At 47.5% G+C, this 19,749-nt stretch overlaps 1 protein-coding gene across 2 annotated transcripts in view; it reads right to left on the bottom strand.

Moving 5' to 3' along the window:
* The window catches only part of dock8 (dedicator of cytokinesis 8), a 100,361-nt gene that overhangs the window by 7,004 nt on the left and 73,608 nt on the right, over positions 1-19,749 (bottom strand). For both annotated transcript variants that reach the window (XM_046346870.1, XM_046346871.1), the window contains exons 30-45: positions 17,134-17,316; positions 16,888-17,014; positions 16,621-16,705; positions 16,344-16,440; positions 15,801-15,935; positions 15,558-15,710; positions 7,334-7,492; positions 7,160-7,260; positions 6,487-6,679; positions 6,106-6,249; positions 5,455-5,586; positions 5,144-5,278; positions 4,924-5,010; positions 4,584-4,820; positions 4,263-4,406; positions 2,831-2,937 (exon numbers count right to left, since the gene is read on the bottom strand). In XM_046346870.1, the coding sequence (XP_046202826.1) occupies positions 2,831-2,937; positions 4,263-4,406; positions 4,584-4,820; positions 4,924-5,010; positions 5,144-5,278; positions 5,455-5,586; positions 6,106-6,249; positions 6,487-6,679; positions 7,160-7,260; positions 7,334-7,492; positions 15,558-15,710; positions 15,801-15,935; positions 16,344-16,440; positions 16,621-16,705; positions 16,888-17,014; positions 17,134-17,316 (2,219 nt within the window). The remainder of the gene's footprint in view (positions 1-2,830; positions 2,938-4,262; positions 4,407-4,583; positions 4,821-4,923; positions 5,011-5,143; positions 5,279-5,454; positions 5,587-6,105; positions 6,250-6,486; positions 6,680-7,159; positions 7,261-7,333; positions 7,493-15,557; positions 15,711-15,800; positions 15,936-16,343; positions 16,441-16,620; positions 16,706-16,887; positions 17,015-17,133; positions 17,317-19,749) is intronic.

The following is a 19,749-nucleotide window of genomic DNA, read 5'->3' as shown; positions in this document are numbered from 1 at the left end:
TACTATTTTAGTGTCCTTTTCTATTTCCACCATACGACAGAACTATTTTAGTGTCCTTTTCTATTTCCACCATACGACAGTACTATTTTAGTGTCCTTTTCTATTTCCACCGTGCGACAGTACTATTTTAGTGTCCTTTTCTATTTAGACCATACGACAGTACTATTTTAGTGTCAGTTTCTATTTCCACCGTGCGACAGTACTATTTTAGTGTCCTTTTCTATTTCCACCATACGACAGTACTATTTTAGTGTCCTTTTCTATTTAGACCATACGACAGTACTATTTTAGAGTCCTTTTCTATTTCCACCGTGCGATAGTACTATTTTAGTGTCCTTTTCTATTTAGACCATACGACAGTACTATTTTAGAGTCCTTTTCTATTTCCACCATACGACAGTACTATTTTAGTGTTCTTTTCTATTTCCACCATACGGCAGTACTATTTTAGTGTCCTTTTCTATTTCCACCATACGACAGTACTATTTTAGTGTCCTTTTCTATTTCCACCGTGCGACAGTACTATTTTAGAGTCCTTTTCTATTTCCACCATACGACAGTACTATTTTAGTGTCCTTTTCTATTTCCACCATACGACAGTACTATTTTAGAGTCCTTTTCTATTTCCACCGTACGACAGTACTATTTTAGTGTCCTTTTCTATTTCCACCATGCGGCAGTACTATTTTAGTGTCCTTTTCTATTTAGACCATACGACAGTACTATTTTAGAGTCCTTTTCTATTTCCACCGTGCGACAGTACTATTTTAGAGTCCTTTTCTATTTAGACCATACGACAGTACTATTTTAGTGTCCTTTTCTATTTATAATATACGACAGTACTATTTTAGTGTCCTTTTCTATTTCCATCATACGACAGTACTATTTTAGAGTCCTTCTCTATTTCCACCGTGCGACAGTACTATTTTAGTGTCCTTTTCTATTTCCACCATACGATAGTACTATTTTAGTGTCGTTTTCTATTTCCACCGTGCGACAGTACTATTTTAGTGTCCTTTTCTATTTAGACCATACGACAGTACTATTTTAGTGTCCTTTTCTATTTAGACCATACGACAGTACTATTTTAGAGTCCTTTTCTATTTCCACCATACGACAGTACTATTTTAGTGTCCTTTTCTATTTCCACCATACGACAGTACTATTTTAGAGTCCTTTTCTATTTCCACCGTACGACAGTACTATTTTAGTGTCCTTTTCTATTTCCACCATACGACAGTACTATTTTAGAGTCCTTTTCTATTTCCACCGTACGACAGTACTATTTTAGTGTCCTTTTCTATTTCCACCATGCGGCAGTACTATTTTAGTGTCCTTTTCTATTTAGACCATACGACAGTACTATTTTAGAGTCCTTTTCTATTTCCACCGTGCGACAGTACTATTTTAGAGTCCTTTTCTATTTAGACCATACGACAGTACTATTTTAGTGTCCTTTTCTATTTATAATATACGACAGTACTATTTTAGTGTCCTTTTCTATTTCCATCATACGACAGTACTATTTTAGTGTCCTTTTCTATTTCCACCGTGCGACAGTACTATTTTAGTGTCCTTTTCTATTTCCACCATACGACAGTACTATTTTAGTGTCGTTTTCTATTTCCACCGTGCGACAGTACTATTTTAGTGTCCTTTTCTATTTAGACCATACGACAGTACTATTTTAGTGTCCTTTTCTATTTAGACCATACGACAGTACTATTTTAGAGTCCTTTTCTATTTCCACCATACGACAGTACTATTTTAGTGTCCTTTTCTATTTCCACCATACGACAGTACTATTTTAGAGTCCTTTTCTATTTCCACCGTACGACAGTACTATTTTAGTGTCCTTTTCTATTTCCACCATGCGGCAGTACTATTTTAGTGTCCTTTTCTATTTAGACCATACGACAGTACTATTTTAGAGTCCTTTTCTATTTAGACCATACGACAGTACTATTTTAGTGTCCTTTTCTATTTCCACCATACGACAGTATACGACAGTACTATTTTAGTGTCCTTTTCTATTTCCACCATGCAGCAGTACTATTTTAGTGTCCTTTTCTATTTAGACCATACGACAGTACTATTTTAGAGTCCTTTTCTATTTAGACCATACGACAGTACTATTTTAGAGTCCTTTTCTATTTCCACCACGTGGCAGTACTATTTTAGTGTCCTTTTCTATTTAGACCATACGACAGTACTATTTTAGAGTCCTTTTCTATTTAGACCATACGACAGTACTATTTTAGAGTCATTTTCTATTTCCACCATACGACAGTACTATTTTAGTGTCCTTTTCTATTTAGACCATACGACAGTCCCATTTTAGAGTCCTTTTCTATTTCCACCACGTGGCAGTACTATTTTAGTGTCCTTTTCTATTTCCACCATGCTGCAGTACTATTTTAGTGTCCTTTTCTATTTCCACCGTGCGACAGTACTATATTAGAGAGTGTCTGTGCTTCAAGACACCACTAACACCAGAAATGTATATTCCACCAAATACTGTATTCATGCCAGAACTGATAACGAGTGCACACTTTGTGGAAAAGATTAGAGAATCGGACTGCAACCAATAATAATAATAATAATAATATATGCCATTTAGCAGACGCTTTTATCCAAAGCGACTTACAGTCATGCGTGCATACATTCTACGTATGGGTGGTCCCGGGGATCGAACCCACTACCCTGGCGTTACAAGCGCCATGCTCTACCAACTGAGCTACACAGGACCAAAGCAAGGTAGGGTTTCTTAGCTCTCATTGGCTGGCTGGTGAGCCATGGGTTTCTCTGTGGTGTTTGGCTTGGCTCTCACCTCATTATGAACTCTTTGAAACACAGGCGCAGTTTGTTGTGGTGACGAAAGAGCTTGGGGTCCGCTGGGATCTCATTCAGAAAGACCTGGGCCACCTCCAATGGTCCCTACACAGACAAACAGACGGGAGGGAGGGACGGAGGGGAGAGAGAGCGAGGGAGGAGAGAGAGCAAGGGAGGAGAGAGAGCGGGAGGGAGGAGGAGAGAGAGCAAGGGAGGAGGAGAGAGAGCGGGAGGGAGGAGAGAGAGAGAGAGAGAGCGAAGGACAGAAGAAAAACAGAGGAAGAGAATGGTATAAAAGAGGAAGAAGGAGAGCGGGGAGGAAGAAAGTGTGTGTGTGAGTGTGGATGATGAATGCCTTGCTTTCAGTAGAGGAAACTACTTCCTAACAGAAGGCTTAATAATGTCCGTGTCCCAAATGACACTACTTTTGACCAGAGCTTCATATATTCATAGGCCATAAGGAACGGGGTGCCATATGAGACACGGCCAATGTGTCCAAAGGCCACGATGTTCAGCCAAGAGATCAGACGAGAGACCCGGGATTGGCCTGCTGTGTGGCTAAGGTCACCCCTGAACCCTGCCTACGAGCAGCCATTTTGGCTCACATTCTTTCCCTCTCTGGGATCTTGTTATTCTAACTTCTAATCATCCTGAAACCACTGCACATTCGCGTGACACCGGGTCACGCCAGGCATAGCAAACGAGCCCTGACGAGCATTCGAAGCAGAGGTGCTAGGCTAGGGCCTGGACAGACAGACGGACCGACGAACATAGAGGGGGGGGGGGGGGGGGGGGTGCCTCTCTACTGATTAGGCCGAGGGCTGTGTTTGTTTATGGACGGCGCGAGCATTAAGGTTGTGTATACAGTCAGCAGGTGAAAGCAGGGCTTGCTGTCAGATTAGACGATCCAAGAGAAAGCTGGGGCCTGATGTTGTAACTACATCATTACTCTAGCGTTTTAGCCAACGTTTGACGGGAGCTGTAAGCCATCAGATCAAAGGGTTTCGGTGTTTAGCGCAGACATGAAAGGAGAGGTTGTGAATTAAGGTTTTAAAAAACGAATCAGCAGAGGCACTGTACAGACGATGTTAGGGTTGAACCGGACTCTTTGATGTGTCATGTCTCCCACCTGCTGTTTATCGTCACGTTAACTTACAAGACTGGATGCTTCCGCTAGATTCATGAGGATTCAGGAGAACACAAACGATTGCCTGCTATATACACTATGCGAATCACCTCAGTCGGCTTTTACAAACGTGTTTTTTTGTCTTTATTTGTTGTGTGGAGTCGAGGAGTAACGTTCAATAACTGAGTAACAGCAATAAGTCAGAAATAGCTCTATGTTAAACTGCAAACGCCGGGGGGTTGAAAAGACGAGAGGCAAAGAAAAGACTCCATTCTTAGGGGCCAAGGCAGGTGGCTGGAGGTACCTGGTTGACAGTGGCTCCAACAGAGCCCTGTAGAAGCATCTGGAGCATCTTCGCATCGGGCTGCTCCCTGTGTGTGGCTACTGCTAGCTCCCTGGTCTTCTTCTGCATGTCCTCGATGGCCACCTCAATGGGAGTCAGGTCAAACTGGAGATGGGAGGGGAGGGGGAGGGGTTAGAGGAAGGAGAATGAAAGGGGGAGTGTGCGAGTTAGATTTGGAGAGATAAAATATCAGTCTTTTTTGCCTAAAAGTCAGTAATGATCAAAAGGCAACGAGGGACCCAGGCATTGAGAAGCTGTACGCGCGCAGTTCCACCAGCATACCTCTTCTTTCTGGATGACGTTGATGCGTGTCTTGACGTAGGGAAAGGCGTGCATGGTGGTGAGGATGGTCTTCCTCTTGCACTGCTCGTTGAGCTCGCCGCGCGGCCGCCCGGCCTTGGTGAAGGGCGTGGTGTACATGAAGCGACGCAGGTTGAAGTTCTTCTCAAAGTTGGTCAGGCGGTTTTTCATCTCATAATCGTCAAAGAAGGGCTCCACATAGGTGATCTGGATGTAGGCCTGGGGGGGGTAAATGAAGAGATGCATCTTATTGTTTGACGGAGAAGGTAGTCAAACGGGACTCGGCAGTAATGTCTTGGTAGCGTAGTGTCGTATACTGTACCTTGTTAGCATCCAGTTTGCTCCTGTCTATGTCTTTGGAGTCTTTGATCATCTCCAGGGCATCTCCAAAACACTGACTGTAGAAGTTCTACAACAGCAATGCATACGGTACTCATGTGAATAGATTCAGTACTTCTGTCCTTACGGTTAAAAGCATGCACACAACGGTGAGCACACACACACACACACATCCTCACACACACACACACACCCTCTCTCACCTCCAGTCTGTGGGATATCTCTGGCAGGTGGGTGATCCCTGGCTCCTTGTAAACAAACTCTCGTTCGTCCAGGTCTCCAAACTTGGCCCCATAAAACCCCACTCGGAAATATGTCCCAAACATCCTCTTATGGCCCTGGGACGACAAAACAAAACACATGAAAGAGACTCAGTATTGTGTATAAAAATACATTGAAATTTAAATTAGAAAAGCTATTTTCATTGTAAGCATTTCACCATGATTGTAAACACTCCATATGTACTGTGGATGTAAAGCCCTTTATAAACTGTAGTCCATGCGGCTGTCTGTACCTTCTGAATGATGTTGTCGAAGGCTCTCTGGAGTTTGTGGTGAGCGGAGCCCAGCTCCCGGAAATCTCTGTGAGCCTCCAGGATAGGCATAACGATCTTGTACACCTCATTCACTGCCTCATAAAGACCACCCTGAAAACAACAGCAACGACACTCACTCACAACATACACTACATGGCCAGAAAGTTTGCGGACACCTGATCGTCGTACGTGTCATTCCAAAATCATGGGCATTAACATGGAGTTGCCCCCCCCCCCTTTCCTGCTACAACAGCCCCCACTCTTCTGGGAAGGCTTTCCACTATATGTTGGAACATTGCTGCGGGGACTTGCTTCCATTCAGCCACAAGAGCGTTAGTGAGGTCGGGCACGGATGTTGGGCGATTAGGCCTGGCTCGCGGTCGGCGTTCCAATTCATCCCAAAGGAGTTCGATGGGGGTTGAGGTCATTTAAAAAAAGGCGAGTCCACATACTTTTGGCCACATAGTGTACGATTGTTGTGCGTTTATGTAAGTGCAGCAGTACCATTATTTAGCATGCGCATGTCCTCCACTCAGTGTGTGTGTGTGTGTGTGTGTGTGTGTGTGTGTGTGTGTGTGTGTGTGTGTGTGTGTGTGTGTGTGTGTGTGTGTGTGTGTGTGTGAGACGTACCTGGCTGAAGAGTTCTGCTGCCTGCTCCAGTAGGACCACCAGCCCACCGGTGGTGAAGTATCTCCCCGAGCAGACTCCGTCTTCGTCTGGGGACAGGACGTCATCGGACACTGCCGACTCCTCCAGCACGTTGGGAGAGATGTTCTGCACAACCAATCAATCAACCAACCAATCAGACTCATCCAGCGTATTACTAAAGGGAACCAACCAATCAAGTGTTACTGATATCGCGTTTTTCTACTAAAACATCTGTCCCTAAGTAATGAACCAAGATCGCAGCCAAACAATCTATATATTATGTTGTTTTCAGTGTACAGTTCCCCCTTCTGGCCACAGTCAACATTCCAGATTCAGTATTGTGCGTTCGTGCGTGTACCGCACCTGAAAGGTGACACTGCCCACAGGTAGATATTTGTGGTCCTCCAGCATGCTGAGGTATTCAGCCACCAGGGCCGCAGCGTGGACCAGACACATGGCCGACTCTGTAAAACACTTCCTGTTCTTGTGTTTCTCCGCCATGTTCTGCAGCCAGGTCAACCTCAGGTCGGGCGACGTCTGGTAACCCTTTGCTATCCTGGAGAGAGGGAGGGGGAGTGCGTGAGTGATGCCGAATTCTTGACCCCTGGGGAGGGCTGGCGGTCAGTTTTAGATAGCCTAACGTAAATTGAAGCTTTAACGGCCTTTTACAGATGCAGAATGGAAGCAGATGACCCGTGCACTGAGAGAGTATGCATTCACACCCACACACACAACCTGCATGTATTTACTGTACATACACAAACCCAGATCGCTGTACCAAACTGCTACCACATGGTTTCCATAGTGAGCAACAAACTGAGGAGAAACAACCAAACCACAGAGACATAAAGCAGGAGTCTGTGTGTGTGTGTGTGTGTGTGTGTGTGTGTGTGTGTGTGTGTGTGTGTGTGTGTGTGTGTGTGTGTGTGTGTGTGTGTGTGTGTGTGTGTGTGTGTGTGTGTGTGTGTGTGTGTGTGTGTGTGTGTGTGTGTGTGTGTGTGTGTGTGTGTGTGTGTGTGTGTGTGTGTGTGTGTACCTATACATGAGGTCCATGAGCATCTCTGGGTCTTCTTGGAACTCTCTCATCTTCACCGTGTCTGACAGGATACTGTTCAGGTTCCTCAGCAGCTCATCCACCTACACAGACGAGGGCCGGGGTCGATATCAACATGTTTGTGAATGGCAGTCCGTGTGCGAACGTGTGCGTTACCTGCGAGGGTAGAGGTGTGTTCTGCATCTCTGTGTCCTCCTCGGCATAGGCCAGTATGGTGCGGAGGGACCTGCGGAGGTACTCCTCATGGAAGTCATCGGACTTCCCCACCAGAGAGGCTAGAGACATGGTCACCTGCATCTTCACCCGGGAGAAGTTCTGCACAGCGGGGGAGAGGGACTGACATGAACATCTAGGGTTGACCTAGTCTGCATCCCAAAGAGCAACATATTCCCTACATAGTGCAGTCCTTTGGGCCCGGGTCAAAATGAGTGCACTGTATAGGGAATAGGGTGCTTTCACCTGTTATGTGGCCCTCTGTGACAGTCATTTCTGAGGGGTGGATTTGACAGGGAGGAGGCCTATCCTCAGTATCAGGGCTTAGAGTGGAGGGTATGTAGGTATCGTATTAGGATCCCCATTAGCTGTTGCGATATTATCCCTCCGATTACAGTGAAGAGCGAGACGTTCCGCTCTGTTCTGGGCCGGCTGCAGTTTTCCTAGCCCTGCTTTGCAGAACCTGACCTTATGACCGGGCAATAATGCCGATATGATAAAACTAGAGCCTGCAGGACTTGCTGTGTGGAGTCTAAAGAGCAGAGCAGGTCTTCATTACAGACAGACGTCCCCCACCAAACCATCCATCCGTTTGTTTTGACCATGACACTTTGCAATCCAAGGTAACAAGGTCATTTAGTCTCCTCAACGGCCACATTATTCATTACCAGATTCAGCTGAGGTCTAGAACCTTCTGGAATTCTTCGTACAAATATACAACACTTTTAGTTTTAGAGATTTTCAGGACAGTAACACAGGCTAACATTACAGTTTTACTAGCATGGCTGGCTGTATACATAAAAGCAAGCTATAAAAAGGACATATTAAAGAATGATATGACATTGTCCAGTCGTGTATTGGCTAATAAAATAGACTTTGGGGTTGTAAATATTCCCCTTTAAGGGTCTATCTGTTGGTCTACTACTTTCACACCTGTGTGACTGTCTGTCTAGGTCTGTCTGTCTAGGTCTGTCTGTCTGTCTGTCTAGGTCTGTCTGTCTGTCTGTCTGTCTAGGTCTGTCTGTCTGTCTGTCTAGGTCGGTCTGTCTGTCTGTCTAGGTCGGTCTGTCTGTCTGTCTAGGTCGGTCTGTCTGTCTGTCTAGGTCGGTCTGTCTGTCTGTCTAGGTCGGTCTGTCTGTCTGTCTAGGTCGGTCTGTCTGTCTGTCTAGGTCGGTCTGTCTGTCTGTCTAGGTCGGTCTGTCTGTCTGTCTAGGTCGGTCTGTCTGTCGGTCTAGGTGTCGGTCTAGGTGTCGGTCTAGGTGTCGGTCTAGGTGTCGGTCTAGGTGTCGGTCTAGGTGTCGGTCTAGGTGTCGGTCTAGGTGTCGGTCTAGGTGTCGGTCTAGGTGTCGGTCTAGGTGTCGGTCTAGGTGTCGGTCTAGGGTCGGTCTAGGTGTCGGTGTCGGTCTAGGTGTCGGTCTAGGTGTCGGTCTAGGTGTCGGTCTAGGTGTCGGTCTAGGTGTCGGTCTAGGTGTCGGTCTAGGTGTCGGTCTAGGTGTCGGTCTAGGTGTCGGTCTAGGTGTCGGTCTAGGTGTCGGTCTAGGTGTCGGTCTAGGTGTCGGTCTAGGTGTCGGTCTAGGTGTCGGTCTAGGTGTCGGTCTAGGTGTCGGTCTAGGTGTCGGTCTAGGTGTCGGTCTAGGTGTCGGTCTAGGTGTCGGTCTAGGTGTCGGTCTAGGTGTCGGTCTAGGTGTCGGTCTCGGTGTCGGTCTCGGTGTCGGTCTCGGTGTCGGTCTCGGTGTCGGTCTCGGTGTCGGTCTCGGTGTCGGTCTCGGTCTCGGTGTCGGTCTCGGTGTCGGTCTCGGTGTCGGTCTCGGTGTCGGTCTCGGTCTCGGTGTCGGTCTCGGTGTCGGTCTCGGTGTCGGTCTCGGTGTCGGTCTCGGTGTCGGTCTCGATGTCGGTCTCGATGTCGATGTCTCGATGTCGATGTCTCGATGTCGATGTCTCGGTGTCTCTGTCTCGATGTCTCTGTCTCGATGTCTCTGTCTCGATGTCTCTGTCTAGGTCTCTGTCTAGGTCTGTCTCGATGTCTCTGTCTAGGTCTGTCTCGATGTCTCTGTCTAGGTCTGTCTCGATGTCTCTGTCTAGGTCTGTCTCGATGTCTCTGTCTAGGTCTGTCTCGATGTCTCTGTCTAGGTCTGTCTCGATGTCTCTGTCTAGGTCTGTCTCGATGTCTCTGTCTAGGTCTGTCTCGATGTCTCTGTCTAGGTCTGTCTCGATGTCTCTGTCTAGGTCTGTCTCGATGTCTCTGTCTAGGTCTCTGTCTAGGTCTGTCTCGATGTCTCTGTCTAGGTCTCTGTCTAGGTCTGTCTCGATGTCTCTGTCTAGGTCTCTGTCTAGGTCTGTCTCGATGTCTCTGTCTAGGTCTGTCTCGATGTCTCTGTCTAGGTCTGTCTCGATGTCTCTGTCTAGGTCTGTCTCGATGTCTCTGTCTAGGTCTGTCTCGATGTCTCTGTCTAGGTCTGTCTCGATGTCTCTGTCTAGGTCTGTCTCGATGTCTCTGTCTAGGTCTGTCTCGATGTCTCTGTCTAGGTCTGTCTCGATGTCTCTGTCTAGGTCTGTCTCGATGTCTCTGTCTAGGTCTGTCTCGATGTCTCTGTCTAGGTCTCTGTCTAGGTCTGTCTCGATGTCTCTGTCTAGGTCTGTCTCGATGTCTCTGTCTAGGTCTGTCTCGATGTCTCTGTCTAGGTCTGTCTCGATGTCTCTGTCTAGGTCTGTCTCGATGTCTCTGTCTAGGTCTGTCTCGATGTCTCTGTCTAGGTCTGTCTCGATGTCTCTGTCTAGGTCTGTCTCGATGTCTCTGTCTAGGTCTGTCTCGATGTCTCTGTCTAGGTCTCTGTCTAGGTCTGTCTCGATGTCTCTGTCTAGGTCTCTGTCTAGGTCTGTCTCGATGTCTCTGTCTCGATGTCTCTGTCTAGGTCTCTGTCTAGGTCTGTCTCGATGTCTCTGTCTCGATGTCTCTGTCTAGGTCTGTCTCGATGTCTCTGTCTAGGTCTGTCTCGATGTCTCTGTCTAGGTCTGTCTCGATGTCTCTGTCTAGGTCTGTCTCGATGTCTCTGTCTAGGTCTGTCTCGATGTCTCTGTCTAGGTCTGTCTCGATGTCTCTGTCTAGGTCTCTGTCTAGGTCTGTCTCGATGTCTCTGTCTAGGTCTCTGTCTAGGTCTGTCTCGATGTCTCTGTCTAGGTCTCTGTCTAGGTCTGTCTCGATGTCTCTGTCTAGGTCTGTCTCGGTCTCTGTCTCGGTCTCTGTCTAGGTCTCTGTCTAGGTCTCTGTCTAGGTCTCTGTCTAGGTCTCTGTCTAGGTCTCTGTCTAGGTCTCTGTCTAGGTCTCTGTCTAGGTTTGTCTCGATGTCTGTCTAGGTCTGTCTCGATGTCTCTGTCTAGGTCTGTCTCGATGTCTCTGTCTAGGTCTGTCTCGATGTCTCTGTCTAGGTCTGTCTCGATGTCTCTGTCTAGGTCTGTCTCGATGTCGCTGTCTAGGTCTGTCTCGATGTCTCTGTCTAGGTCTCTGTCTCGATGTCTCTGTCTAGGTCTCTGTCTAGATGTCTCTGTCTAGGTCTCTGTCTAGGTCTCTGTCTAGATGTCTCTGTCTAGGTCTCTGTCTAGATGTCTCTGTCTAGGTCTCTGTCTAGGTCTCTGTCTCGATGTCTCTGTCTAGGCCTGTCTCGATGTCTCTGTCTAGGTCTCTGTCTAGGTCTGTCTCGATGTCTCTGTCTAGGTCTCTGTCTAGGTCTCTGTCTAGGTCTGTCTCGATGTCTCTGTCTAGGTCTGTCTCGATGTCTCTGTCTAGGTCTGTCTCGATGTCTCTGTCTAGGTCTGTCTCGATGTCTCTGTCTAGGTCTGTCTCGATGTCTCTGTCTAGGTCTGTCTCGATGTCTCTGTCTAGGTCTGTCTCGATGTCTCTGTCTAGGTCTGTCTCGATGTCTCTGTCTAGGTCTGTCTCGATGTCTCTGTCTAGGTCTGTCTCGATGTCTCTGTCTAGGTCTGTCCTGATGTCTCTGTCTAGGTCTCTGTCTAGGTCTGTCCTGATGTCTCTGTCTAGGTCTCTGTCTAGGTCTGTCTCGATGTCTCTGTCTAGGTCTCTGTCTAGGTCTGTCTCGATGTCTCTGTCTAGGTCTCTGTCTAGGTCTGTCTCGATGTCTCTGTCTAGGTCTCTGTCTAGGTCTGTCTCGATGTCTCTGTCTAGGTCTCTGTCTATGTCTGTCTCGATGTCTCTGTCTAGGTCTGTCTCGATGTCTCTGTCTAGGTCTGTCTCGATGTCTCTGTCTAGGTCTGTCCTGATGTCTCTGTCTAGGTCTCTGTCTAGGTCTGTCCTGATGTCTCTGTCTAGGTCTCTGTCTCTCTGTCTAGGTCTGTCTCGATGTCTCTGTCTAGGTCTGTCTAGGTCTCTGTCTAGGTCTGTCTCGATGTCTCTGTCTAGATGTCTCTGTCTAGGTCTGTCTCGATGTCTCTGTCTAGGTCTCTGTCTAGGTCTGTCTCTGTCTCTGTCTAGGTCTCTGTCTAGGTCTGTCTCGATGTCTCTGTCTAGGTCTCTGTCTAGGTCTGTCTCGATGTCTCTGTCTAGGTCTCTGTCTAGGTCTGTCTCGATGTCTCTGTCTAGGTCTGTCTCGATGTCTCTGTCTAGGTCTGTCTCGATGTCTCTGTCTAGGTCTGTCTCGATGTCTCTGTCTAGGTCTGTCTCGATGTCTCTGTCTAGGTCTGTCTCGATGTCTCTGTCTAGGTCTGTCTCGATGTCTCTGTCTAGGTCTGTCTCGATGTCTCTGTCTAGGTCTGTCTCGATGTCTCTGTCTAGGTCTGTCTCGATGTCTCTGTCTAGGTCTGTCTCGATGTCTCTGTCTAGGTCTGTCTCGATGTCTCTGTCTAGGTCTGTCTCGATGTCTCTGTCTAGGTCTGTCTCGATGTCTCTGTCTAGGTCTGTCTCGATGTCTCTGTCTCGATGTCTCTGTCTAGGTCTCTGTCTAGGTCTCTGTCTAGGTCTCTGTCTAGGTCTCTGTCTAGGTCTCTGTCTAGGTCTCTGTCTAGGTCTCTGTCTAGGTCTCTGGTCTCTGTCTAGGTCTCTGGTCTCTGTCTAGGTCTCTGGTCTCTGGTCTCTGTCTAGGTCTCTGTCTAGGTCTCTGGTCTCTGTCTAGGTCTCTGTCTAGGTCTCTGTCTAGGTCTCTGTCTCGGTCTCTGTCTCGGTGTCTCTGTCTCGATGTCTCTGTCTCGATGTCTCTGTCTCGATGTCTCTGTCTCGATGTCTCTGTCTCGATGTCTCTGTCTCGATGTCTCTGTCTCGATGTCTCTGTCTCGATGTCTCTGTCTCGATGTCTCTGTCTCGATGTCTCTGTCTAGGTCTGTCTCGATGTCTCTGTCTAGGTCTCTGTCTAGGTCTGTCTCGATGTCTCTGTCTAGGTCTGTCTCGATGTCTCTGTCTAGGTCTGTCTCGATGTCTCTGTCTAGGTCTGTCTCGATGTCTCTGTCTAGGTCTGTCTCTATGTCTCTGTCTAGGTCTGTCTCGATGTCTCTGTCTAGGTCTGTCTCGATGTCTCTGTCTAGGTCTGTCTCGATGTCTCTGTCTAGGTCTGTCCCGATGTCTCTGTCTAGGTCTGTCCCGATGTCTCTGTCTAGGTCTGTCTCGATGTCTCTGTCTAGGTCTGTCTCGATGTCTCTGTCTAGGTCTGTCTCGATGTCTCTGTCTCGATGTCTCTGTCTAGATGTCTCAATGTCTCAATGTCTCTGTCTAGGTCTGTCTCAATGTCTCTGTCTAGGTCTGTCTCAATGTCTCAATGTCTCTGTCTCAATGTCTCAATGTCTCTGTCTAGATGTCTCAATGTCTCTGTCTAGATGTCTCAATGTCTCTGTCTAGATGTCTCAATGTCTCTGTCTAGATGTCTCAATGTCTCTGTCTAGATGTCTCAATGTCTCTGTCTAGATGTCTCAATGTCTCTGTCTAGATGTCTCAATGTCTCTGTCTAGATGTCTCAATGTCTCTGTCTAGATGTCTCAATGTCTCTGTCTAGATGTCTCAATGTCTCTGTCTAGATGTCTCAATGTCTCTGTCTAGATGTCTCAATGTCTCTGTCTAGATGTCTCAATGTCTCAATGTCTCTGTCTAGGTCTGTCTCAATGTCTCTGTCTAGGTCTGTCTCAATGTCTCTGTCTAGGTCTGTCTCAATGTCTCAATGTCTCAATGTCTCTGTCTAGGTCTGTCTCTGTCTAGGTCTGTCTCAATGTCTCAATGTCTCAATGTCTCAATGTCTCTGTCTAGGTCTGTCTCAATGTCTCTGTCTAGGTCTGTCTCAATGTCTCTGTCTAGGTCTGTCTCAATGCCTCTGTCTAGGTCTGTCTCAATGTCTCTGTCTAGGTCTGTCTCAATGTCTCCGTCCAGGTCTCCGTCCAGGTCATGTCCCCCTCTCTCCGTCCAGGTCATGTCCCCCTCTCTCCGTCCAGGTCATGTCCCCCTCTCTCCGTCCAGGTCATGTCCCCCTCTCTCCGTCCAGGGTCATGTCCCCCTCTCTCCGTCCAGGTCATGTCCCCCCTCTCCGTCCAGGTCATGTCCCCCTCTCTCCGTCCAGGTCATGTCCCCCTCTCTCCGTCCAGGTCATGTCCCCCTCTCTCCGTCCAGGTCATGTCCCCCTCTCTCCGTCCAGGTCATGTCCCCCTCTCTCCGTCCAGGTCATGTCCCCCTCTCTCCGTCCAGGTCATGTCCCCCTCTCTCCGTCCAGGTCATGTCCCCCTCTCTCCGTCCAGGTCATGTCCCCCTCCCCCCAGGTCATGTCCCCCTCCAGGTCATGTCCCCCTCCCCGTCCAGGTCATGTCCCTCTCCCCGTCCAGGTCATGTCCCTCTCCCCGTCCAGGTCATGTCCCTCTCCCCGTCCAGGTCATGTCCCTCTCCCCGTCCAGGTCATGTCCCTCTCCCCGTCCAGGTCATGTCCCTCTCCCCGTCCAGGTCATGTCCCTCTCCCCGTCCAGGTCATGTCCCTCTCCCCGTCCAGGTCATGTCCCTCTCCCCGTCCAGGTCATGTCCCTCTCTCTATCCTTATTCTTCTTCTTTCTAGGTCAGTCCAGTTGTTGTTAAGGGTGTCACAGTCTCCTCCAGGTAATGGAAGACTTAACCCTGACATTGTTGTGTGTGTGTGTGTGTGTGTGTGTGTGTGTGTGTGTGTGTGTGTGTGTGTGTGTGTGTGTGTGTGTGTGTGTGTGTGTGTGTGTGTGTGTGTGTGTGTGTGTGTGTGTGTGTGTAACCCCATCTATCTCCACCATCAGCAGCAAAGCGGGAAACGATCTCCCATTAGCTGCGACATAATCACCTATGGATCATCTCTACGGCCCCATTCTGTTAAATCCAACGTGGAGCCAGGGCCTAAACGGCCATCACTGGCATTGATACAATGTGTGTGTGTATGTGTGTGCGTGTGTGTGTGTTGTCCTTGTGTGGGGGGCTCTGAGCGATGACCTCACTCCCTCCTTTCTCTTCCCACTATTTGTCATCCCCTCACTCGGTCTCCATCTCCCCTACCCTCTCTCCATCTCTCCACCATCACCCCGAAAGATGGCCTCACTTCAACTGTGCACTGGCAATCCATCAAAAACTCTCATTCACCATCCTCCCTCCTCTCTTTCACTCGTTCTCTTTGTATCCATGTCCTCCCTGGAAAAACCTTTGGTCTTTTTCACCAGAACCAAACAGAGGAACATGGCCCGACACCCGGGAGGGGACAACCTGAACTTGTCTAATAAGAAACTTGTGGCAACACGCTTGGCTACGTTTTGCAACGGTGTGCACTAATGAATATGACCCCTGCTTCATGGTGAGAGGTGGTGAGGGGGATGAAAACAAACAAAGAGTACTATGGAGGTTGTTTAAAACAGAGGAGGTAAAGGTCCTTCACTCTGAATTAGAGATTGTGCCAAGAGGGGAGAAGCTCAGATGACCTCCTATCCTTCCCTCTCCCTCCCACGCGCCGTCTCCTTCTCCACCTTTTTCTATCTCGCACATTACTTACAGAAAGGCCGGGACACAGGGGTTAGACAGTGACATATCTCCCTGTTCACTTCTCACTACCCAGAAACACATCACTCAGCAAATGTCTCCACTGAGCTCAAAATAGACATGGAAAAGACATTAAAGCTGGGTGGTAGAGGAAAACGGATGAGACGGAATCAGTGTGCGTGCGTGCGTGAGTGTACTCACGTTGGCCGAGCTGAAGCTGCATCTCATGATGAGGTATAGGGTAGCGCAGGCCTGGCTTCTGTTTCCACCCTCATGACTGCTACAGTACTGGAGCACCTTCTGACACAGGTCGGCACACTGCTCGGCTTCCTCTTCAAACAAGAGGTCACCAAACTACACACCCACACAATACTGTCAGTATACAAACGCGCACGCAGCACACGAATACTGTCAGTACATAGTGTGTACACACACACACCCTACCTTGACGATGAGCGCTCGAAGCGTGCTGAAGCAGTGAGATAGGAAGGTTGTACTCTGGTTACAGGTGAGACAGTGTAGCAACACCCTCAGTACTCCGCCCACTACACTGTCCTTACAGTCAGCCAACGGAACAGCCTGTGCGGGAGACAGACTGTCATGACAACCAACCACAAGTGAGAGAAAGAATACAGTCAGCCAATGGAACCAGAGAGGACATTGTGACACAGGCCGTGTTCGAGAGAGTATCAAATTCGTAAAGCATTGTGGGTATATGGTGACAGACTGATCTACAAACAATCAGCAGTCGTCAACACAACGAGAGAGAGGAGAGGAGAGGAGAGGAGAGGAGAGAGGAGAGGAGAGGAGAGGAGAGGAGAGGAGAGGAGAGGAGAGGAGAGGAGAGGAGAGGAGAGGAGAGGAGAGGAGAGGAGAGGAGAGGAGAGAGAGAGAGAGAGAGAGGAGAGAGAAGGACAGGAAAGATCGAAGAGGACGGAAGAAAGATGAACAGGTAGAGAGAAACAATAAGGAGAGCGATGTTGTGACCTGTACTATGGTCTCCAGTAGGTCCAGGACAATGAGGTTGGACTCAGTAGCCAGATTCCCACTGATTAGAGCCTCCTGGTCCAGCTCTGCTTTCGTTCTGAGAGTAAAAAGGCACAAGGATGAAACCTCGTTCTGCCTCTATGGGTTCTCTTCCTTGACATTGTCTTCACAAGACACTGCCTGACAATTGGTCTTCTGAGCCATAGTTACCAGGAGAGGTGAGTAATACATGTTTGCAAGAATTGCGTATGTACCCGTGTGTGTGTGTCTAACTCACTTGTCTTGTCTGTCGTTGGTCTGCCTCCACTGCGTCAGGTCTTTCCTCCAGCGTAGGTTCTCTCTCTGACCTGCGCGGTCACTTCCTGTCCGGGTCAAAGGGTCAGGGATAAGAGGACAGACAGGCTCTCGTTCAATCAAAAAGCAGCCTAGGAGTACCATCCTCCCCTTTTCAGCTGCTCTTCGGGAGATGTACTTTGAAGACGTGTACTGTGCATGTAGCTACGGTAGTTCTGACCAATCAGAGAGAGTAGTGGGTGGGACTGACCTCCAACCCGGCGCATCATTTCCCCCCGTGCTCCGATGCCCCTCAGTAGGGAGTCCTCCAGCTGCATCTTGGCCTGCTGGGACTTCTGTAAGGCCTGGGTGCTGACCTTATCACTGCTCTGCTTCCCCTGCACCACACACACAAGTGCAGAGGCATGCACACACACAGTGAGAAAAATGTACATTTACATCATATTTACACAAATGAATTAGGTATGTACTCCATGCAGGGTGCAGACATTGTTACCCTGTACTCAAAGCAGGAAACACAGATGGTGAGTAGTTCTAGCAGTCTGTTGAGCTGTGCTGAGGGCATGTCGACAGTCCAGCGCTGGATCAGACTCCTCTCAGCGTTCTTCATCACCCACAAGAAACACAGCAGCAGGTTACGACTGGTCTCTGCTGACAAGGTGGCCACCGCCTTACCAGACTGGCAGAGAGGAGAGAGACAGAGTTATACTACTATAGGAAAACATGCACACACAGGGTGGCTACGGCCTTAAGACTTTTGAAGACTGAACGATTTCAGCCATCTTATGCAACAATTTTGCCACTCCAGACAAAATTTCCACAACGTAGGCAAATTATTAGCTCTTAAACGATTGTCGGACGTCTTGGCTCGTTCAGGCTGACAGGGTCAACGTCTGCCGATTAAGTGCAGCTACGTGCGATCGTAGGCTCTGACAAAGTTTAAGCAGTGTCCAAATTTTGTTGCCTATCTCGTGTAGTGTGGCTGGCGCTATGAGCCAATCCCGGTGACTAACCAATAGGAACACGGCCGGCACATACGATTATTGTGAAGTCAGATTAATATAGGCCTAATAGTTTGATGTAAATGTTTAGCCTAGATGCTGCGCAAGAAAAACTATTTCCCTAATCATCTCGTTACATGACACATCTGAAATCAGGCTACCCGATGGGATATTGTTAAACTTCTTATGGCTTAGATCCCGCTAACGGGATCGATATAACAACAGCCAGTGAAAGTGCAGGGCGACAAACGCAAAACAGAAATCTCATAATTAAAATTCCTCAAACATACAAGTATTTTACACCATTTTAAAGATAAACTTGTTGTTAATCCCACCACAGTGTCCGATTTCAAAAAGGCTTTACGACGAAAGCACACCATCCGATTATGTTAGGTCAGCACCTAGTCACAGAAAAAAACAGCAATTTTTCCAGCCAAAGAGAGTCCTGCGTCACAAAAAGCAGAAAGAGATAAAATGAATCACTAACCTTTGACGATCTTCATCAGATGACACTCATAGGACTTCATGTTACACAATACATGTATGTTTTGTTCGATAAAGTTCATATTTATATCCAAAAATCTCAGTGTACATTGAAACATTACGTTCAGTAATGTTTTGCTTCCAAAACATCTGGTGATTTTGCAGAGAGCCACATCAATTTACAGAAATACTCATCATAAATGTTGATGAAAATACAAGTGTTATGTATGGAACTTTAGATAAACTTCTCCTTAATGCAACCGCTGTGTCAGATTTTAAAAAAGCTTTACCCGAAAAAGCACACCATGCAATAATCAGAGTACGGCTCTCAGACACATAAACAAGCCATACAGATATCCGCCATGTTGTGGAGTCAACAGAAGTCAGAAATAGCATTATAAATATTCACTTACCTTTGATGATCTTCATCGGAATGCACTCCCAGGAATCCCAGTTCCACAATAAATGTTTGTTTTGTTCGATAAAGTCCATAATTTATGTCCAAATACCACCTTTTTGTTCACGTCTTGAGTTCACAAATCCAAATTCACGACGCGCAGGCCAGATGAAATGTCAAAAAATTCCATTCATACATCAAATGATTGATTATATACATCTTTAGGATGTTTTTAACATAAATCTTCAATAATGTTTCAACCGGAGAATTCCTTTGCCTGTAGAAATGTAATGGAACGCAGCTAACTCTCACGGGAACGCGCCTGAATGAGCTCATGGCACTCAGACTGCTCAATCAGCTCTCATTCCTCCCTCCTTCACAGTAGAAGCCTCAAAAAAGGTTCTAGAGACTGTTGACATCTAGTGGAAGCCTTAGGAAGTACAATCGGACCAAATTTACACTGTATCTTCGATAGGCAAAGAGTTGAAAAACCACAAACCTCAGATTTCCCACTTCCTGGTTGGATTTTTCCTCAGGTTTTTGCCTGCCATATGAGTTCTGTTATACTCACAGACATCATTCAAACAGTTTTAGAAATTTTAGAGTGTTTTCTATCCAAATCTACCAATAATATGCTTATCTTAGCTTCTGGGCCTGAGTAGCAGGTAGTTTACTCTGGGCACCTTATTCATCCAAGCTACTCAATACTGCCACCCAGCCATTAGAAGTTTTAATGCACAAAATGGGCCATCAAAATAAAACGCTCATATAAAGTTTGCACGTGAAAACTAATTTCTACGATGGATACTTTCCGTTTATTTATTTTATAACTCACTTCACTCGCACATTAAGCATAGAGTGAGCCTTGCAACGCCGGTGCTGGGCACACGTGCAGGTCCAATACACCGCTGCAGTTGACGTAGCCTATGTCGGCCTGACATCGCCTAGCAAGCCAATCGCAGAATTTGACGACAGAACCAGAGCAAAAGCGTACAAATCTGGCCCAGGTTGATATCAAGATTTCACATTTGGTAACATCGCGTGGTGTGAAGTGGTAATCGCCAAAGACTGGATCCGAGGTACAGTCTTGCAAAGGCCTTCAGCAGACTGGTAGAGGAAGGGGATTAGAGATGTACACTTTAAAGTGGACAGATTCACTGCAATGTGATCGGAGATGTAGTGTGGCTTATGGATTCTCCTTTTGGAGGAAACAGGTCCCCCCCCCATCTCA

This window comes from Oncorhynchus gorbuscha, linkage group LG04, assembly GCF_021184085.1.
Source record: "Oncorhynchus gorbuscha isolate QuinsamMale2020 ecotype Even-year linkage group LG04, OgorEven_v1.0, whole genome shotgun sequence".
In the NCBI taxonomy this organism is placed as follows: Eukaryota; Metazoa; Chordata; class Actinopteri; order Salmoniformes; family Salmonidae; genus Oncorhynchus; species Oncorhynchus gorbuscha.
This window is presented reverse-complemented; position numbering and strand designations above follow the sequence as displayed.